This window comes from Stylophora pistillata, chromosome 2, assembly GCF_964205215.1.
Source record: "Stylophora pistillata chromosome 2, jaStyPist1.2, whole genome shotgun sequence".
NCBI classification, from domain to species: Eukaryota; Metazoa; Cnidaria; class Anthozoa; order Scleractinia; family Pocilloporidae; genus Stylophora; species Stylophora pistillata.
Genome location: NC_142520.1, coordinates 37380036 through 37397875, shown reverse-complemented (window position 1 = coordinate 37397875; position 17840 = coordinate 37380036). Strand labels below are relative to the sequence as shown.

Here is a 17840-nt window from a genome sequence, read left to right as displayed (position 1 = left end):
TAATTTGTCTTTTAACTTTTTTATTCTTTTACGAAGTAAAAGGCGTTTTTAAATCTCGGAGACAATTGATCGTCCTTTTGATTATAAATTCTGCTCTTTTCCGGATCGACGATTTCGTTTCATTTTACTAAATACCAAATTCTCGTTGCTAATTTACAAGGGAATGTGTATTAGCTAGAGGGGAGAAATAATCAGATCATGGGAGTCTAAAGTTTAATGTTACCTGATGACAACTCCTTTCCTCTTTTTTAACAGAATTTTCTAGAGGGCTATTCTATTGCTTTAAATTATTAACTACCAACCAACAGCCAACCTAATTTCCTCAAGAAGGAACTCAAGTTTTTAACTGCAAATGAAATTTAAACTGAGTTTCAAAAGTTATCCTTTTGCTTTCCCGTGCTCTGTGACTGGTCGAGAACTCACGCCGTTCTCTCGACCAATCAGATGTAAAGTCAACTGCTTCACTGCAATTGAGCTTGTTTCAAGTATTTTCATTAGTTTCCTGTAAAGCCGATCCTAATTCTGATTGGCTGTGGTGATTTTATGCTTTTATAACACTCTCAATCGAAAAGCCCACGAACGCATAGCTTTTAGTCCTGCGTTTCCGGACTCACACGTAGGTTTCTCGTATTTCCTTCTCTTTTTTCTCTATACCCTCGAAGTACCTTTGAATCTCCTCAAGGGATTTTCCCTCCGTTTCTGGAACGCAAACGTATACAAATATTACGGCCAGGATCGCCTGACTTCCATATAACCAGAAAGTTCCCGCTGCTGTGAGTGTATCGATAAAGAACGGAAATGTCTTTGTAATTGTAAAAGCGCAAGTCCAGTTTAATAGGGTTGCAAAGCCGCTGGCTGTTCCCCTAGCCTTCACTGGAAATATCTCACTCATTATGAGCCAGGCACAGGGACCCCACGTCATACCAAATGCGACAATGTATACGGCAACACTGGTGACAGCCACCCACGAAAGATCAAAGTCGTAGTAAGTAACAGGAGAGTTTACTGAGATGTAGAAATAAGACCCCAGGCTGAAAAGACTGATGCCCATTCCGACCCCACCCACGATAAGCAGGAAACGCCTTCCCACTCGACCAATCATAACAACAGAGACAGCGGCTGCAACGACCTGTATGATGCCTACTAAAATCGGTACCATAGTGCTTTTGTCTTGGAATCCGGCCTTATGGAAGATGGTGGCACAGTAGAACATGACTGCGTTGATACCAGTGCTCTGTTGGAAGAAGTGAAGGGTCAAGCTGATTGCGAACGGACGTAGAAGACTGGGTTTGACAAATTCCTGGATTGACATCCTTTCCATCTTTTCTGGTGGCATAAAAAATGAATGAATGAATGAATGAATGAAAGAATGCGTGAGATCTGAAAAGAAGATAAAATCACAAAGCATCCAAAAAGAATTTGTAGAGAGCTTTACTTTGGAGAAAGGTGTTTTTCGCCCTGTCTCGATGGTGGGACAAAGAGAAAATTCTGAGTCCACACGAGGAATCGAGCCTCAGACTTTATTTTAATTTGCCAGGAAAAGTGTTCCTACCTAAGCTATCTTTTATTTCCATAATTTCCTTCCCCACGTCGGCTTTCGGTCCTCGAAGCCATCTTGCTGTCATGTAGGCGTGTCCCTCTTTTCCACGAGCCAACAGCCAGTAGACAGTTTCCGGCATAAAAAACATCAATATCAATAAACAGGCTGGGAACCCTATTCCTATTATGGCGCACCAATTCCAGTTGAGGGCGTGGCCCGTTATGAAAGACAGCAAGATGCCCGATACAATTCCCATTTGGTTAAACGTGCCTAGTGTGCCTCGCAGACGAGGTGGGGCGATTTCTGAGATGTAAACCTAAAAATTGAAAAGAAAATTTATTCTGATATAAGGAAGAAACGAAGTTGTCCAACTTCATCCGGTGGTCAAAGTATTACAAGCAAGGGTAGTATGACCGTCACGATTTTCCCAAAAGGGTAGTTCAGCGATTTCAGGCTAAATATCAGATATTTTTTGCAACCTCTGGCTTCAAAGTAGGAACGTTTAAGGCTGCGTTCACACTTGGTGTTCGAGCACGGTGCCCGAGTACGATTCTTGATGGGCAATAATGTGAACATACCTTTTTTTCAAGAACCCACGCCAGAATTCGGGCACCGTGCAACTTGACTTTGTGTTCGGGCACTAAACCGGCCCTGTTTTATAGGGTACCCAGACTCTGAACACAGCACCAGTGCCGGTGCCCATGGCACCAATGTTCGGGTACCAAGTGCGAACGTAGCCTAATATCTGCGGCCCTAACTCCCCCCATGACACTAGGCAGTGGAAAAACTGTGATAGCCTAATGATTATCGCACCGGGCTCCGTTCGGGAGGACCAAGTCCACGGCTAGTAAAGATGAGCAAAAGAGCGCGTAAGCCTACAAAATGATATCTTTTCGCGTGATCCTTGTCGTTTTTTGCGCATGATCTTTTTCACACGCCGCTGCTAACCGTGAGCGAGGCTCAGGATGATACCTACCGGGGTGGCCAACGAGATCGCACCACAGGCTAAACCTGAAATTATTCGGCCGATGTAGAGCATGGCAACATTTTGAGCAAAGCTGATGAGGAGCCAACCCAGAACAAAAGGTACTACACAGGACATTATAGTAACCTTTCGACCAAGCTTGTCAATCGCCCATCCAGCGACTAAACTGCCAAAAATAGCGCCAACGGTGATCAGAGACTAAAAACAAGAAAAAAAAAAGATTAGAATTGTGGTTGAAGTAATTGTTGGCAACACTTTGCTGAATTATAATCGTGTTATTGATTTTCTATGCTTGGTTCAACTTAACAGTTTATATAACCTTAACTTCGAAGCTACAGGTGCTCCACATAAGTTTCATTCCGCTTAGTCTGTTCAAAGGTGGCACTGGTGGAATTTGAGATCTGGAGTCAAAATCCTCTTTTAACTAAAATGTCGGCACTCACTGTATTATAATTTTTTGACTGATTCAGAAAAGCTCATGAATGACATAGCTGAATAACGAAAAGCTACGTCAGAAAGTATGCGGTCGACAACGCGGGCTCAAGTGTTCTAAGTCTAAAATTTAGCGAAATTAGCGGAAAATAATAAGGGTTGACTTTTAAAACCGAGGAACTCTGTTTTTGTCGAAGGCACTTTCCTATTTCCAGAGGTTTCAAGGAGAAAATTAATATTTTAAATTTTTTAGGGGGTGTACCAAGTTTTTGAAGGCTGTTCTGTAAAAGAAAAGAATCAAGGAAAACGACACCTCGAAGCAACAGAATAGAAAATCAACCATGCGAACGACTCAAAGTCCGTGTTTCCGCGGCAAAACCTAATGCATGCGTATACGTTATTCAGCTCTGTCCTCATGAATAGGATAACAAGCTCATGTGTTGAACTGTGAGTAGTCAGCTCTCTATTTCACTTGACCTCACCCTTGCTTTCCTTTGATTTTTCAGTCCGGCGTTGCGTTTTACTAATCGTATGAAACAGGCTAAGAATGTATAAATTAGAGTTCTTCGAATTTTACGAAAGATCATACATTCTGCTGACTACTAACAAATCTTTGAATGAAAAAATCATCCAAGGAGTGGCAACCACTGAAACTGTGATTCCGTTTACATAATTCAATTTTCAGAATATTGGCTCAATAGGAGATACAATAGGAGATACAAGAGGCTGGGAATGCTGTGAGCGTCCACAGGCTTGCAATGGTACGTTCGATACAAGTAGGATGCTTTTAAAGATAACAAGTTTATACCCCACACATGTGGTTATAGCTTTTCGCGCGCGCTGATTGGTTAGCTCGGAGGCCAAGAACTATTTTCACCTCCTGGCAGCCAAAGAGAAAAACAAAACGGCTTCCTGTTTCACTTGGCTTTCCGGAGAGGAAAGATTTCATCAACAAACGAGATGTCTTTATCTAACAACACAAAATGACAACAAACTTTCGTTTTAGGGTTCGTTATGATGAAATTGTTTACCTTGCAAACTAAATTTTTTTAGAGGAAACATTCAGATTTCACTTAATTTTACAGTGTGAGCAAGTTCTAAAACCTTACGTTTCATAGCATGGTCCTATACTGAAACAGCCAAATAAGTTCATCCAGAGGTCAAAGTTGTCCCTAAGAAAGCGCCACGTCGTAGAACTTTGTCCAGTCTTTTTTCTGCGCGCGAGATTTTCATATTTCCGATTGAGTATTTTCCAAAAGTAAATTAGTTTTTCCCCTATTTACCTTCTCTACGGCTAATAATTGTTAAATTTTGAGTTCGTGCTAAGATTTCTTTTGTTCAGTTCAGAATTTACACCTCAACATGAGATCAAGTTTAGCCGCTACGTAATGGACAATCAAGTCTGTAAATAAAATCACTTCTGGAATGATCGTTTGAAGCAACTGTGCTCCAACATTGAATTTACTACAAAAGGCACTAAAGTTGATGCAAACGTGGTTTACTGGGCCTTCATCCTAGCATAGACGTCTGTAATTCAAGAAACTGCTACAACGAAAAGTAACCGAGAGCTCATTCAAAGATTCCCAATCATCTAGCCAGTACAATTTTGACGAGTAGTCATGATGGCACATGGTGCCGGCTCGAACTTTGAAAAGCCGGGGGAATTACGTTTTACAAGTTCCTTTTTTTCAGCTGATTTATAAAATAACACGAACCAACTTACCGAGAACCAGGATCCCTGATCTGCGGATAAACGCAGAACTGAAGAATTATCCGCGTTTTGTAAATCTTCCAAAGCAGACGATGAATATCCGATACAGTATCCGAAGCTGACTGGACCAAGCGCTGCGATTAACGCAGCCACGATTGCTCTGCTAACTCGTTCTTCACGATTTCCTCTATCGGACTGAGGAGATTTTTCGTATGCTTGGCCGCAGGGCTCAGCCATCTTGAATGTCATCTTAACTCGCTAAAACGAACGCTATTACTGCGAAACGAGCTAAACTTCCATTTATGAGTACTACTGGTGTGCAATGCAACATGATAGCCTGTTTGGAAGACTTTGGAATAAAATTATAAGATAATTGTGCTTACGTAATGGGAAGTAGGAAGCTCTAAAAAGATCAATCGAAATCTATTTTGTCCGTAGCGTGTGAATTCTTCTCTTTAAGGCATCCCTTAAAACTTGTGATCTTATCATTTGAATGCTTGCTAGGCAGCCAGTTACGAAACAGCATTTGGCGATAAAAACGTGGAGTATCACTTTTGATAATTCAAGTAAACTAGCACTTTAGGAAATTTTTTTTCGCCTGCCCGAGTGTGACTAACGTTTTGTGGTCAGTAATCAGGTCATTAACATGACAAAGACGTAGCTTAGACGTAGAGAACATGGAAAGGTGCGTAAGTTCAAGTTACAGATTGCTTTTTTGATCTATAAATAAAATTACAAGTATTTATGATAAAAACAATTTATAGCGAGGCAGCAATATGACTATAGAGAAACCACAATCCTTTTAGATAACGGGACTCCTCTGAAATACATGTGTTTTACCAATTAAAGGTTGTAATAATGACAAGATTGAGAGACTTAGCCTGAGAAATAATTATAGGATAAGATGGCGTTTTGAATTTCGAATATATTTAAAAGAAAATTAGGCCAAAGAGAAATCAAAATCGAGAGGAAAAAAATTTCATAGGTTTGCTCGTTGCAGGCGTTCGCTGATTTATTTTTGCAAAATTTACGCAACAAATCCACTTTACTCAGATTTCAAGAATCCTTTTTCTGAGACAAGGTCTACCTGGGATTCATTTTTACCGAGCAACTTTACCTTATCATATCGATCCGTTAAACTGCTCGCCGAAAGGAACAATTTACAAAAGCATATGAACATTTGCAGGATCTCCGTAAGATTTAAGACTGAAAAATTTAATTGGTCACGTACCTCTTTCCCTTAAACCACGTTTTTTCTTTTTTTTAATTTTTCCCTGAGTATTGCGTAAAAGATGACCCTGACCTTTAATGAGTACGACTATTATAAGTGCTTACGTCACATCGGATTCCGTAAGTTTCTGCCCTGTGTTGGAGCGTGAAAATCGACAAAGATGATGAATGCATGTTAGTTAAGAATGTTTTATTACCATCATTGTGATGATGATGATGATGATTATTATTATTATTATTAACATCATCATTGTCATTACTATTTTTCTCTCATATTTATGTCCAAGATGGTTCGCTTAACTCTACATTATGAGAGTTAAAGAATTAATTTCAACGATCTTTTCACGGATTAGTAGTTTTCCGTCTTCGACCCAAACCCAGCATCCGGTAAAAACTGTTGTGTGATAAACAGGAAGATCTAGACAGACTTCAGGTGGCAGAGCTCCATGAAAACGTCTTCCGATTGGCAAAAACAAACGCTTCACAGTGACTGGAGTGGAAAAAGAGCACCAACTAAAGCACCAGTCGACAAATCTTTCGCTACTTATTTTGAAGCCATCTTACCATGGTAGGTAGCACAATTAATCGAGTGTCGAAAGTAATTACAATCTTTTTTAATCCCCTTTATCAGAGTGTAAACTAGAAGAGAGAGAATCAAAGCATTTGGTGAAGTTTGCAGTGATACTTCCACTTGACGGTGTTGTATTAAACAGATCCAATACATTAAGAGATTGTGTTATGTTATCCGCTAAAATCACAATGATTAGTTTGGTTCGGTTTTTTTTTCTTTTTCCGTGCGATTTTACAAAGTTATGTAGAACACTTTCTTGTCATCTTCATTTCCATGGCATGGGCAACGGTGTTTCTGGGGGAAAAATACAGCTCGTGGAATGAGACATGTTATCCCAGGAGATTGGGTTACATAACCTTTTCACATTATATAATACGGTATAAATTAAAACATGGAAAATATATTTTATAATATGACGTAAATAGTGTGCCTACTGGGGACGTGAAAGGACAAGAGAAGGGATTTATTTAGACGATATTAAGTTGATGACTAACAGTCTATCATATCAGAGCTTGATTGCTACAAAGGACTTAGCCCCGCTGATTATCCTGACTCTTCTGGCTTTGGCAAAATTCATGAAAGTGTCATGCATGCCTATCTATATTTTTCAGCAGAAACACGAGAATGTCAGGAGACATAGAATGATTCGTGTTGAGAAAGATGTAAAACTGCCACAATGTTATGTAATGCTGGATTGCATCGTCTGATTAAAAATTTCATTTATTTTTTTCCGTTTGTGGGTCGCAGTGACTGGGAAAACAAGGTGTAGAGCTCACCACGTAAAGTGATCAAAAGGCATCAAGCAAATTTTAATCTGAATTCTCTAATACATAACCGTAATAATTCGATTCAGCGCCCGAGGTGCTTATTTACTTGTAATACCGTTGGGGAGAGCGCTTAATCAAAACCAGGGCGCTTATTCTATTTTGATGTTGCTGATGTTTATTCAAAAAGTGATGATTACAGAAACTATGAAAGTAACAAATATACTGAGAGGGAAGGTACTGTGGCGGTGTCATCCCTGAAACAGAATAGGGGCGCTTAGTGGGCCGCGCTTATCAGCAAAAACAAATTCGACAAAGGGAGCACTTTTTGGAACGAGGGTGCTACATCAAATCATTCATGGTACACCAAATTCACTTCACTCTGGGTAACTCTGAATGATTGACTTTAACTCTGATCGATCTATGTCTTTTTGATTATCACTTTTCTCTAAAGCACACGCACGCCTTTACATTAAACAGTCGGTAGGCATGATTGGGCACGCTGGCACGCTGGCACGCTGACCTTGGAAGATTAAATATTTGTTGTCAGAACGCTAACCCAAACACTTTCACAAGAAACTCACATATTTTACTTAATTCATTGATTTTTTTTTTCTAAGTATGTCACCTGAAAGACAACGCACTTATGCCTCCGATCAGTTGAGTCAATATCATTGACCGCGTAAGCCAAAGCAAGAACTCTAGCGTGGGTCCAAGGAAATGTCGGTCAGACAAGCTAAGCACGTCCTCTGATGAAAGTCAGACAAAACAATTACATTGACGAAACTCACTGCAGTAGCTTTAGTTTATAAAAATTTGGACTTCAGAAATACTGAGTTTAGCTCCGACCATCCCCTACCCCTTGAGTGAGTAGTCCAGTGGTCAGTGCGCTGGACTCTGGGTCAGATGGCCCGGGTTCAAGTCCTGGCTGGGGTTTGACGTTGTGTCCTTAAGCAAGACGCTTCACTCACATTGCTTCGTCTTCTCGGAAAGGACGTAAAGCCAGATGTCCCGTCTCCTGCACCTATTAATTCGTTAATTTCGGCAGGGGACGTGAAAGAACCCACATCACGAGATTACTGAGATGTGGTCTGGCCTGTTTACTGGGAATGGGGGGTGGGGGCATCTGTAAAATTTCTCCTTTATTAACTATAAACTGCCGCTGGCAATCTGGAAAAGTCCCCCGCACAGTATTGTAAAGCGCATTAGAGCATTTACATGGAAATGCGCTATAGAAATCGATATATTATTATTACCCCTCCCCACCCGGTCCCCTTCCCCCCTTATTTCTTCCCGCTGAGTCGCCGAGGGTCCGTTCGTCCGTTTTGCGTCACGTGAACATCCATTGATTGTTTGACTGACGCGTCAATGCACTAACTTTCTTCGATCTTCACTTGGCAGCGACCAATAAGACGGTACGCCACTTAAGTGAACTGAACAACAGAGAGTATTTTTACACACGAATACGAGAGTAGCAATTTTAATTTTAAGTGGAGTGTTGAAAGGTCTTGAAAGTGCTCGAGTATCAAATTTGCCTCACTTTGCTCCGCTGAGTGATAAAGTCTGCGCTCGTCCCAGTCACTAAAATGCTACAACACGGTTTAAAACTGTTTCCTTCATAAAAGTTGCTAGAAATGATGTTTGTCGTCTCCAAATTTAGCGCAATGAAAATTCAAGTAACAGTTGCTAAAAACCAGAGGTGAAAATACAATTTTCTGTTGTCGATTTTCAACCAGGTTTAGTTTTAACTGCACGTGTCTTGCCGGTGTGCATGGGACATAAGACGGACACTAGCTTGCGAGGGCGAGGGAAAAGTCTATCAGAGTTCGAGACGAGATACGTTAGATTACCATATTCTTGGGCCCAGCTTCGCGCCAATGAGTTACCGTTCTCCCTTAATTTGTAGCGATGCAGGGGGATCGTGATTAGTGCAGAGGACTCGCACCATTCTATCAACCCATAAGATACAAAACTAAAGGCATCTATCTACCTTTTACAGAGAGTTCCTTGGAGCTCGTAATTGGTTCCCTATGTAGAAGATTGATCTTACCCCTTTTTTATTTTTATAAGCGATAACATTATACTGATTTAATCCCCAGTAGGGCCCATCGATCATTAATAGGAAGTATGACCTGAAACGTCACGCGACCCTTGATGCTAGTTTTATTTTGTTTTAAAACTTTGGAATTGCGATTTATTCGAGTACTTCCAATAGGGCCGAGTTACTTAACAGCTCACCTATTCCCGAATCTATTCAGTCCACTGGAGTCCCGATATCATCAATGGGAAAATTACTGCGCTGATTCTACGCGGAATTCTTGCCACAAATTTCAAAAGTTTTAGTAATTCTAATTTTTTGGTTGAAAAACGTTATTTCTGACACCGTGATAGCCTGGGGGCTATTTATCTTGCTGAGCAGTGTTGCGTTAACTCATAAAGAAAAGTATACTCATTCAAGAAATTAGAAAATCAGTTTTGTCTCAGTAAAAGTCGATTGGTCGGTGAAAATACGTTAGTCGTGAGTCTGTTTTCAACCGTCTTTCTCCAAAAGTCTGAATGCTGGTGATGCATGATAACAGTTTAATAATTAATAATTTATTGACTTATATTGCGCAATTATCAATACAAGAAATTTCAATTGCGCATTACAATTAGATATCAATGATGCAACAAGAAACGGGCAAGACATACGACACTGTGACCCCACGAACACACCACTAGGCATACGATGCTGCACAGACAACCATCAAGCACGTAGATATTGCACCTTTTCTTGAACTTTCCTCGATTTGGTACGAAATTTGGAGCTAAAATCGACAAGATGTCAAGATGTTGAGTTTATGTGACGAACACAACCAAGGTCGACATTTTAGGCGCATATCGGTGGAATGATACACTACAAAAAAAAAAAAAAAAAAAAAAAATGCACAGTGTGTCTTATTTTACGATTGAAGAACTTGCTGGTGATTTTATCATTATGACTATTATTATTATAACTATTACTTTTTTTTTTAACAAGACTGACAATCAAAACGAGAAAAACGTAAGTGTACATGCATTCATTAATCTAGGAGTGTGAACAATAATATCTTTAGTCCAGCGCCAGTAAAAATACTGAACCTATGTAGATATGCAAGACATTTATCCTTGATTGCCTGAAGTTAGTTACTTCTAGCACTAATAACGAATCGTTTTTTGGACGTCGAAACAACCTTTCGCCACATGTTTCCTTTTAGCAATTTGCAATGTTTGCCCCGTGGTGACCCCCAGAAGTCTTTGAGCAAACACAAGAATCTGATTTCTGGCAACTCATTCATTGTGCTAATTTCATGGATATTTATCAATTTTTTGAATAGATACAACCTCGCTCTTAGTGCTTTTCCCCTTAGTTGGGGGCGGGGCGTTTTCCCGCCTATATTTGCGAGTAACTCTTTAAAGCTAAGTTTCAAGCTATTTTTGTTCACTAGTTATTTGGGACCTTGTGTTGTGTTGGAGCCTCTCCTTCCCCTCTCCTCCCTTCTCTTCCCTTTCCCTTCCCCCTCCCCTTGAGAGAGAGCCTGATCCTCAGGCTACTTGAATGCAAAAATTCAAGCCCCTCGGCGATATCAATCGCTGCCTTGGGAAAAAGCGGTAAAAAATGTTGAAAGGCTTCACCTGCTTGTATTCTATCGAGGCAATGCAATAATTCGAGGAGATCTAAACCTGAACATCAAGGCCGAATGGAGGGAAATCAAAACACTCGTATTCCATCATTATAGCAACCGGCTTAGGACCGATTAAAATAATTTGTACGATCGAGTAAAAGCTCCATTAATATTGTAGGTGTTATTGCTGTAAATATTTGTTAATATATTAAATAAAAACTGAATGTCATCAATAGTTGCGTGTTTTTGCCGGTCGGTTACCGCCGCCAGGAGCCCATTAACCAGTAGGGTTTACAATTACAACCACCTTCCACCCCTCCCTGGGTAATAACACTCTGCCTCCCGCCCCTCCCTCACTACTTATAGAATGCACCCACCCCTTCCTGAGTACTAATCGTATACTTTCCCTCTTATAAAATGGTCCAAAAAATGGTCCAAAAATGGTCCAAAAAATGTTCCAAAATGGTCTAAAAAATATTCTAGTCCAGTCCTTATTTTACACTATGCCATGCTGGTATATTTTCATTGACGATCCGGGCTGGGTTATTCAAAGCGCGATTAAGGAGGGGGGCATTGGGATTTTCGATTTTGCGGTTTTGGCTACTTTTCAGATCGGTTTTTCGGTTTTCCTTAAAACAAAAAACCTCGTTGTTTCAATTGGTGTTCATTGTAGTTTGCGGATTTTCCGTTGTTTTAGCATTTGGTTTTCGGTTTTGTTAAAAATATTAATGGTTTTCGGGTTTGGTATCCGAGGTGGTTTTCGGATTTTCCTATTTGCGTTCCGGTCAGCTGATCTCTAACAGACGCGAAACCTCTTTATGCTCCTCCTGTTCGTGTTTTCAATAACTTGGATTTTTCGGTTTTGAATGCGGCTTTCGGTTATGATCGAATTTTTTTGTGGTTTTAGATGATTTACTCTACGGTGTAGCCGTTTCTAATGGACCCCAATGCCCCCAGAAATAAACTGGAGATATTGTTGCATGTTGTACGTGCTTCCTCCCGCGCGGCAATTCCTCTTGAAAGGGCCTAGCTTCTCTCTCTTTTTTTTCCGATTTAGTCTCGATATAACAGATTCACAGGGGAAACTTCAGAGAAAACGCACTATTTTCCACTTTTCTCCAAAGAAGGGGATGGACAAAAAGAGGATAGCACTAAGGGATTCTTCACACCCTCGTGGGTAGAAAACGATGGACTGCTCAAAAGAAACGATGACATCATAACACAAATTGAGTGATGAGGGATCGACAGCCGTTTTTGTGATGTCACGCAACGCTCATCGAAAGAGAGTTCGTCAAAAAAAAGAAAGTCAAAATTGTACTTGATTTTTACTAATTCGAGTACGGTTCACGTTCCTTTCGTGTTGTTGTTTTTTTTCCCAAAAAAAATTGGCTGTTTATTGACCCTACATAAGACTACGCTATCGCCAGGGGTTGTGACTCAGCAGACAATAAAACTGGATCCATACGTCATGTATCTACACACAGAGTGACCTATTACATAACAGAGTTACGTAACCGGTCGTCTGTACAGCTCATATTTCTGAACGGCCATGAAAGATAGTTATTACGACATTGCGACCTTCAGCTGGTCGATATCAAGTTTCTACAGGCAGAGAGTTCTCAGTTAACCAATGCTAAGCAGCTGAAAGAAAGCGAATCATTGGAAATGTCTAACATTCGCGTCAAAATCACAAGTCAGAGTTCTTGTCAGTACGATGGAGACACAGAGACAAACACAGTTGGAAGATCAATTCTTGCCACTTTCATCGCAGCCCTTGGTCCTCTCAGCTACGGGTTTTGTATGGGGTATTCCTCACCTGCTCTGGAGGATTTACAAAACGCCGATAAACCTTCCGATGTCCAATTATCCAGCGAACAGGGATCTTGGTTTTCAGTAAGTTGTAAATTATTTTTCTTTTCTTTTCTTTTCTTCAAGAGAAATGCACATATTGAAAAAAAAAAAATGGATATAATAACAATTATAAGCGATAATGGTGAACGACGCATATGGAAGAAAACAGCAGATTTGTCATATGCACCGTCAACTGTTAAATGTGGAAACCACAGCTTTGCAGTTGATTGCCTTTTGTCACGAACACGCGAGAATCACCTGTCAGTCACGTTACGAGAACGTCTCTTGAGATCTCCTTTTTAGACTTTTCTGAAGCTCAGTGCGACACAAGTAGAAGGCTAGGGGCATTTTTTTCGCCCTATTTTGAAGCCTCATGGCCCGATTTCTAAATTCACCGGCCTACTTTATAACTACTTATAGTGAGCTGTCTTTACTCAGTATCGCTCGACGTTCATGTAATATTACATAAGAGCTTTTACTTCTCAGCCTTTTCCAAAGCTCTGTGTAATACAAGTGGAAAGCTAATGGCATTTTTGTTCACCCGATTTTCGAGTTGGTTGACCTAATTGCTACATTCACCAACCTTGTCCATAGAGATCGCATTTACAATTGCGCGAAGCGATTATTACATAAGAGTTTAGCTGGTTGTGTACGTATGAAAATGGCACCAGAATCCAAAACTGTTATTGAAGAAATAATATATCTGGATATATTCCAATACTTGAAAAACTGAAACGTACTGAAGTTACACACAATGGTCCTGAAAAAATTTACCCACAGCTATTGACTTGTAAAACAATAACTTAAAATAATTACATAAGATTATTTTTCAGAATATTTTGACAACATTCTCGTTTGTATTGTTCTCTCGTTTGCGTATCTCAAGAGAACCGTACGTTTATTAACTTTTTTAAAATCTCGGGTCATATTCCTACGTGAGTTGTTTGTGTCGGTCATATTCTTACGTGAGTTGTTTGTGCAGGCATATACTTCTTTGATTATTTTTGGTTACAAAACGGAGAAGTCCCTTGGAAAAATCTTTGAGCCATCCTTAACTCATATAAATCACTCAGCAAGAACCACTTTGCACGAGCAAACACCTTATCTTCGCGGCACGTGCGTGGATCCGCTGAAGCTCGTTTGAGATGGCTTTTCCCCAAGTTGACGCACAACTCACTTATTTATTTTTCTCATTTTACCTTGAACCTAACATAACCGTCGAACTTTCGAAGGTCACCTAGCTAAAGAATCGCTTCTTTACAGAGTTTTCATGAATTAAAGTATTTATTTCACTCACAGATTTCACGTGACTTGGCAATAGCTATTTTCAACTCTTTAACGTTGTGTCATTACATCACTCATCGTTTTTATCTCGAAGTAGACTCGCACGAGACAAGCACGCGAGAATCAACTCTCAGTTGCCTGGCCATGGCACCGGGCTTTAACGGAGGGATAGGGCAGATTGCCAGAAAACGCAGAGGGATAAAACCAACTAAAAATAGAGATGAGAGTTTTTCTGCTGTTGGCTGTCAATATATTGCTAATCCAAATTCATCACTAAGCTATGTCGATGCAAGCGAAAGAGAGTGCGAACGGATTTTTCTCGGTCCTCGCCACTGTTAAGCCTTCGATCCTGACGAACCATTTGGAGCGAAGCACCGAGGCTGGCTCTCCATTGTAATATACTATCTACAGCTAGCTTTTCAGTTAGGATAAAGTCAGTTGATCCTGCACTAATGAGAACTACAGAGAAGGGATTAGATAATGTGAAGTCAATGAGATTTTCTTTCAAAGTTTTTCCTTAAAACGCGAGTTTTCGACCTTCCTACAACCCTGGTTCAATCATCCCAGCTCTGACTGGAGTTTAAGCTTTCTTTTTTTTTTTTTTGCTTGTAGTCATCAATTGCGTTTGGTGCCATTGTTGGATGTTCTGTCGGTGGTCCGGCGATGGAAAGGTTTGGTCGGAAGTTTGTCACCATGTTGTGCGCAATACCATTCGTTCTAGGATGGCTTCTCATTAGCTACGCTAAGGATGTTGAAATGCTTTACGCTGGACGGATCCTAACAGGCATAGGATGTGGAGTAATTTCCTGCACTAGTCCAGTAAGTCTTTTTTTTTTTATCATTTACAACATGTGTTTCTTGAGGGATTCCGGCTAATTTTGCCAGCAGTTCCTACAGACCTTACCGTCGTCTCGGTCAACAAAACTGTAGAAGTAACTAGTCCAAAATCCATGCTATTTCCAAGGGCCATTCTTACCTCACTCATCCGATTTATCTTTCCTAGGTGTACATTGCCGAGATTGCAGCTGCACGCGTGCGTGGTGCATTAGGCTCCGTTAGAGGACCGGCTTTAACATTTGGCGCTTTATTAGCCTACGCAATGGGTATCTTGTTTCACTGGAGATGGCTGGCTTTTATAGGTGCAGTTCCCCCGGCACTGCTTCTCATTTTGATGATCCCCTTACCAGATTCCCCCCGCTGGCTCTTGGGAAAGAATTTCGACAATGAAGCTATGGATGCCTTGTTATGGCTCCGAGGTCCTCATGCTGATGTTCAAGGAGAGTGTAGTACAGTGAAGGCCAATCTAGGTGAGGTTCATGGTGCATCAGTTTCTTCTTAGTAAATAAAAACCCCTTCAGGCGGCCGCTTTGTCGGCTGGTAATGTCTGCGGCTGAGAAATTTTTTTTTTAGGCCTTCTATTTTTCACTACTACTAAAGTAGTGTTCACTGACTGCGAATATCGCTTTCATATTAATTTCTGAAACTGCAGTTCACATATATTATTTTCATGTATTGACAGTCATTGGATGAGATAGTGTTCGAAAAATGAATATTTGGACGAGGAGCGAAGTCTCGAGGGAAACTCCTATGATGGGAAATTTTGAGGACGATCTGTCAGCCACGGACATTATCAGCTGACATACCAGAGTCAGAAGGGGGTTTAATTATTTTCTAACCCTCCCGTCGATTTTCTTATTGCGCGTGTACACGAAATTTTGTTCACTTTTTTTTGCGCTGTCCTTAACTGCATTTGAATTCATCTCTCCTATGTCAGTGTAACAGGACTTTACTAAACGTGTGTCCACAAAATGTATTCAATATCTTAATTGCAATTGAAAAGAAAAGCGTTCACATACTCTTTCCTCGTTTCTTTGAAATCTTTATGCCTGTTTTGGACCTCCCAGTCATTCTCATGTTCCCAATGAAGAGTAGCACCAAACCTAGGAAGGGCCTGCTTGCTCCCAGAGACAAGGCACCAACATGGTCCCATAGAAGGCTTCTTTTCAGGGTGATATAGTTACACTGAACGGTGATCACTATAATTTTTTTTTTAACAGATCGTCACGAGAAGTTTACGTTGGCAGATTTGAAGACGTCAGCGATGGTCAAGCCGTTTATTATCAGCGTCGGCTTACTGATGTTACAACAACTATCAGGATTCAATTCAGTGCTCTTTAATGCTGCAGATATTTTCAAAACAGCAGGATTCTCTGAAGAAAAGCTCGTCTCCTTTATAATTGTCTTCGCCCAGCTTATTGGTAAAATTGCGGCATGTTTTCTCGTCGACAGAATTGGCCGTCGAATTCTCCTCTTGACTGCTTCCTTTGGAATGACCATGTCTCTTTTGGCACTAGGGGTTTACTTTCAGATTTATATTCCCCCGAGTGATCCAAACACGTGTAATGGAACGGCTTCACCATTACACAGCTGCATAGTCTCTGCCTATGAAATCTCCTGGCTCTCAATCTTAAGTGTTGTTGTATTCGGTCTGACATTCTCCTTTGCGTGGGGGCCAATGCCGTGGCTTATCATTTCTGAAGTATTCCCGCTTCGCGCCCGTGGCCTTGCGTGCAGCTTTGCATCCATGGTATTTTGGATAACACTGTTTACAGTCACAAAGTCGTATCATTACCTGAGTGTGGCACTCACTATTCAAGGTGTTTATTGGTTGTATGCCAGCTTTTGCTTCCTTGGCTTCGTTTTTGTTTACATACTCTTGCCCGAAACTAAGGGTAAAACGTTAGAGGAGATTGAGGCTATTTTTGAGGGGGAAAAGAACCAGTATGAACGGATTCCCTGAAAGATACTTCGGCAAGGAACTGGAGTAATCGATGAAATTTGACTTTTGCTGCTTAAAAATCCCTCGTTAGTCTGTGAAGGCGGATGGTGGCACTTTTAAAACTCCCTTCCACGCTTTTTTGTAACCGTTTGCGGCTCAATTAGTTTTGCATTGTTTCCCGCGAAAATAGCCCCAAGTAGTGTCAGCGCGACGAGTGTAACATTTATTTCACTCCATAGCCGCGATGAGCATTAACAATTTTAGTAATGATAAACCTATTTCGCTGTGGGATAGCCTCTCAATCAAGTGCAATTAAAAAATCAGTGGAAGAAAATTAGAAATATTTTACATGAGAACGCGACTGTTTCAGAATTTCTGGTATTTTTATGATCATTATTGAACTCTGTTATTTATCGTGAAATCTATTGGACATAAGATCAAAATTTCAGAATATTTCTTCAATTTTTGGATGTAATAAATCAAGTGGAGTCTTTAACATAGTGTCTGATTGCTGCATTGGTGGACATGTTGGTGTCTCGGATCTGGTCCAAGGGTTTGTCGAACGCACTCCCATTTGGATTGAGTTTCGTGCACCAAATTAGTCTAGAAAGTGAAAACAAGCAAAAACGCAAGTTCAAGTCGCGATTGGCTTTGATTTGAATCTGTGTAGCTTTTCAACAATTCATTGTTACGGACCACGAGTGAGTTTGGCCACTAGATACAAAAAAAACCATTACAGTTGCAGTAGAGAGTAGTTGATGAGGGAATCAGCGGCCACCCCATGGAGTCGAGGCGCGCGGTGCGTTTGTCAAAACATTTCGAGCAACTGCTTTTTAAGAGCCCCAAGGGAGAAGCATAACTGTGACAACACCATCCCCACACCTGGGCTCGTGCCATATTCCAGTAAGAAGCAAATAGTTTTCAGAGTCTTTTCCTCTTATCCGTTGAGCGAGGCAAAAAATACGATGTAATATCAGGGTGGTCAGGAACATACGCGAAATAAAGTTGAAAATTTGCTTTCCCTACTATCTTGCAATGTCTACACCTTC

At 40.7% G+C, this 17840-nt stretch overlaps 2 protein-coding genes across 5 annotated transcripts; one reads left to right on the top strand and one right to left on the bottom strand.

The window, feature by feature from the left end:
- On the bottom strand, window positions 1-5892 carry LOC111329441 (solute carrier family 2, facilitated glucose transporter member 8). 2 transcript variants are annotated; one of them, XM_088751177.1, is made up of 4 exons: window positions 5786-5892; window positions 2517-2723; window positions 1553-1856; window positions 1-1326 (listed from the first exon to the last, which is right to left on the bottom strand). In XM_088751177.1, exons 1-4 carry the CDS (start codon window positions 5846-5848, stop codon window positions 611-613), a joined length of 1290 nt encoding a protein of 429 aa, XP_088607303.1. In that variant the 5' UTR covers window positions 5849-5892; the 3' UTR covers window positions 1-610. The 2 variants fall into 2 exon arrangements, with proteins under 2 accessions (XP_088607303.1, XP_022789883.2); XM_022934148.2 differs by lacking the exon at window positions 5786-5892 and adding an exon at window positions 4681-5309.
- A 182-nt stretch (window positions 5893-6074) lies between these two features.
- LOC111329457 (solute carrier family 2, facilitated glucose transporter member 8) lies at window positions 6075-17287 on the top strand. Of its 3 annotated transcripts, none has more exons than XM_088751174.1 (4): window positions 6075-6466; window positions 14625-14831; window positions 15016-15319; window positions 16070-17287. In XM_088751174.1, exons 1-4 carry the CDS (start codon window positions 6464-6466, stop codon window positions 16810-16812), a joined length of 1257 nt encoding a protein of 418 aa, XP_088607300.1. In that variant the 5' UTR covers window positions 6075-6463; the 3' UTR covers window positions 16813-17287. The 3 variants fall into 3 exon arrangements, with proteins under 3 accessions (XP_088607300.1, XP_022789905.2, XP_088607301.1); XM_022934170.2 differs by lacking the exon at window positions 6075-6466 and adding an exon at window positions 12352-12770; XM_088751175.1 differs by lacking the exon at window positions 6075-6466 and adding an exon at window positions 13581-14405.
- Window positions 17288-17840: the final 553 nt, after the last annotated feature.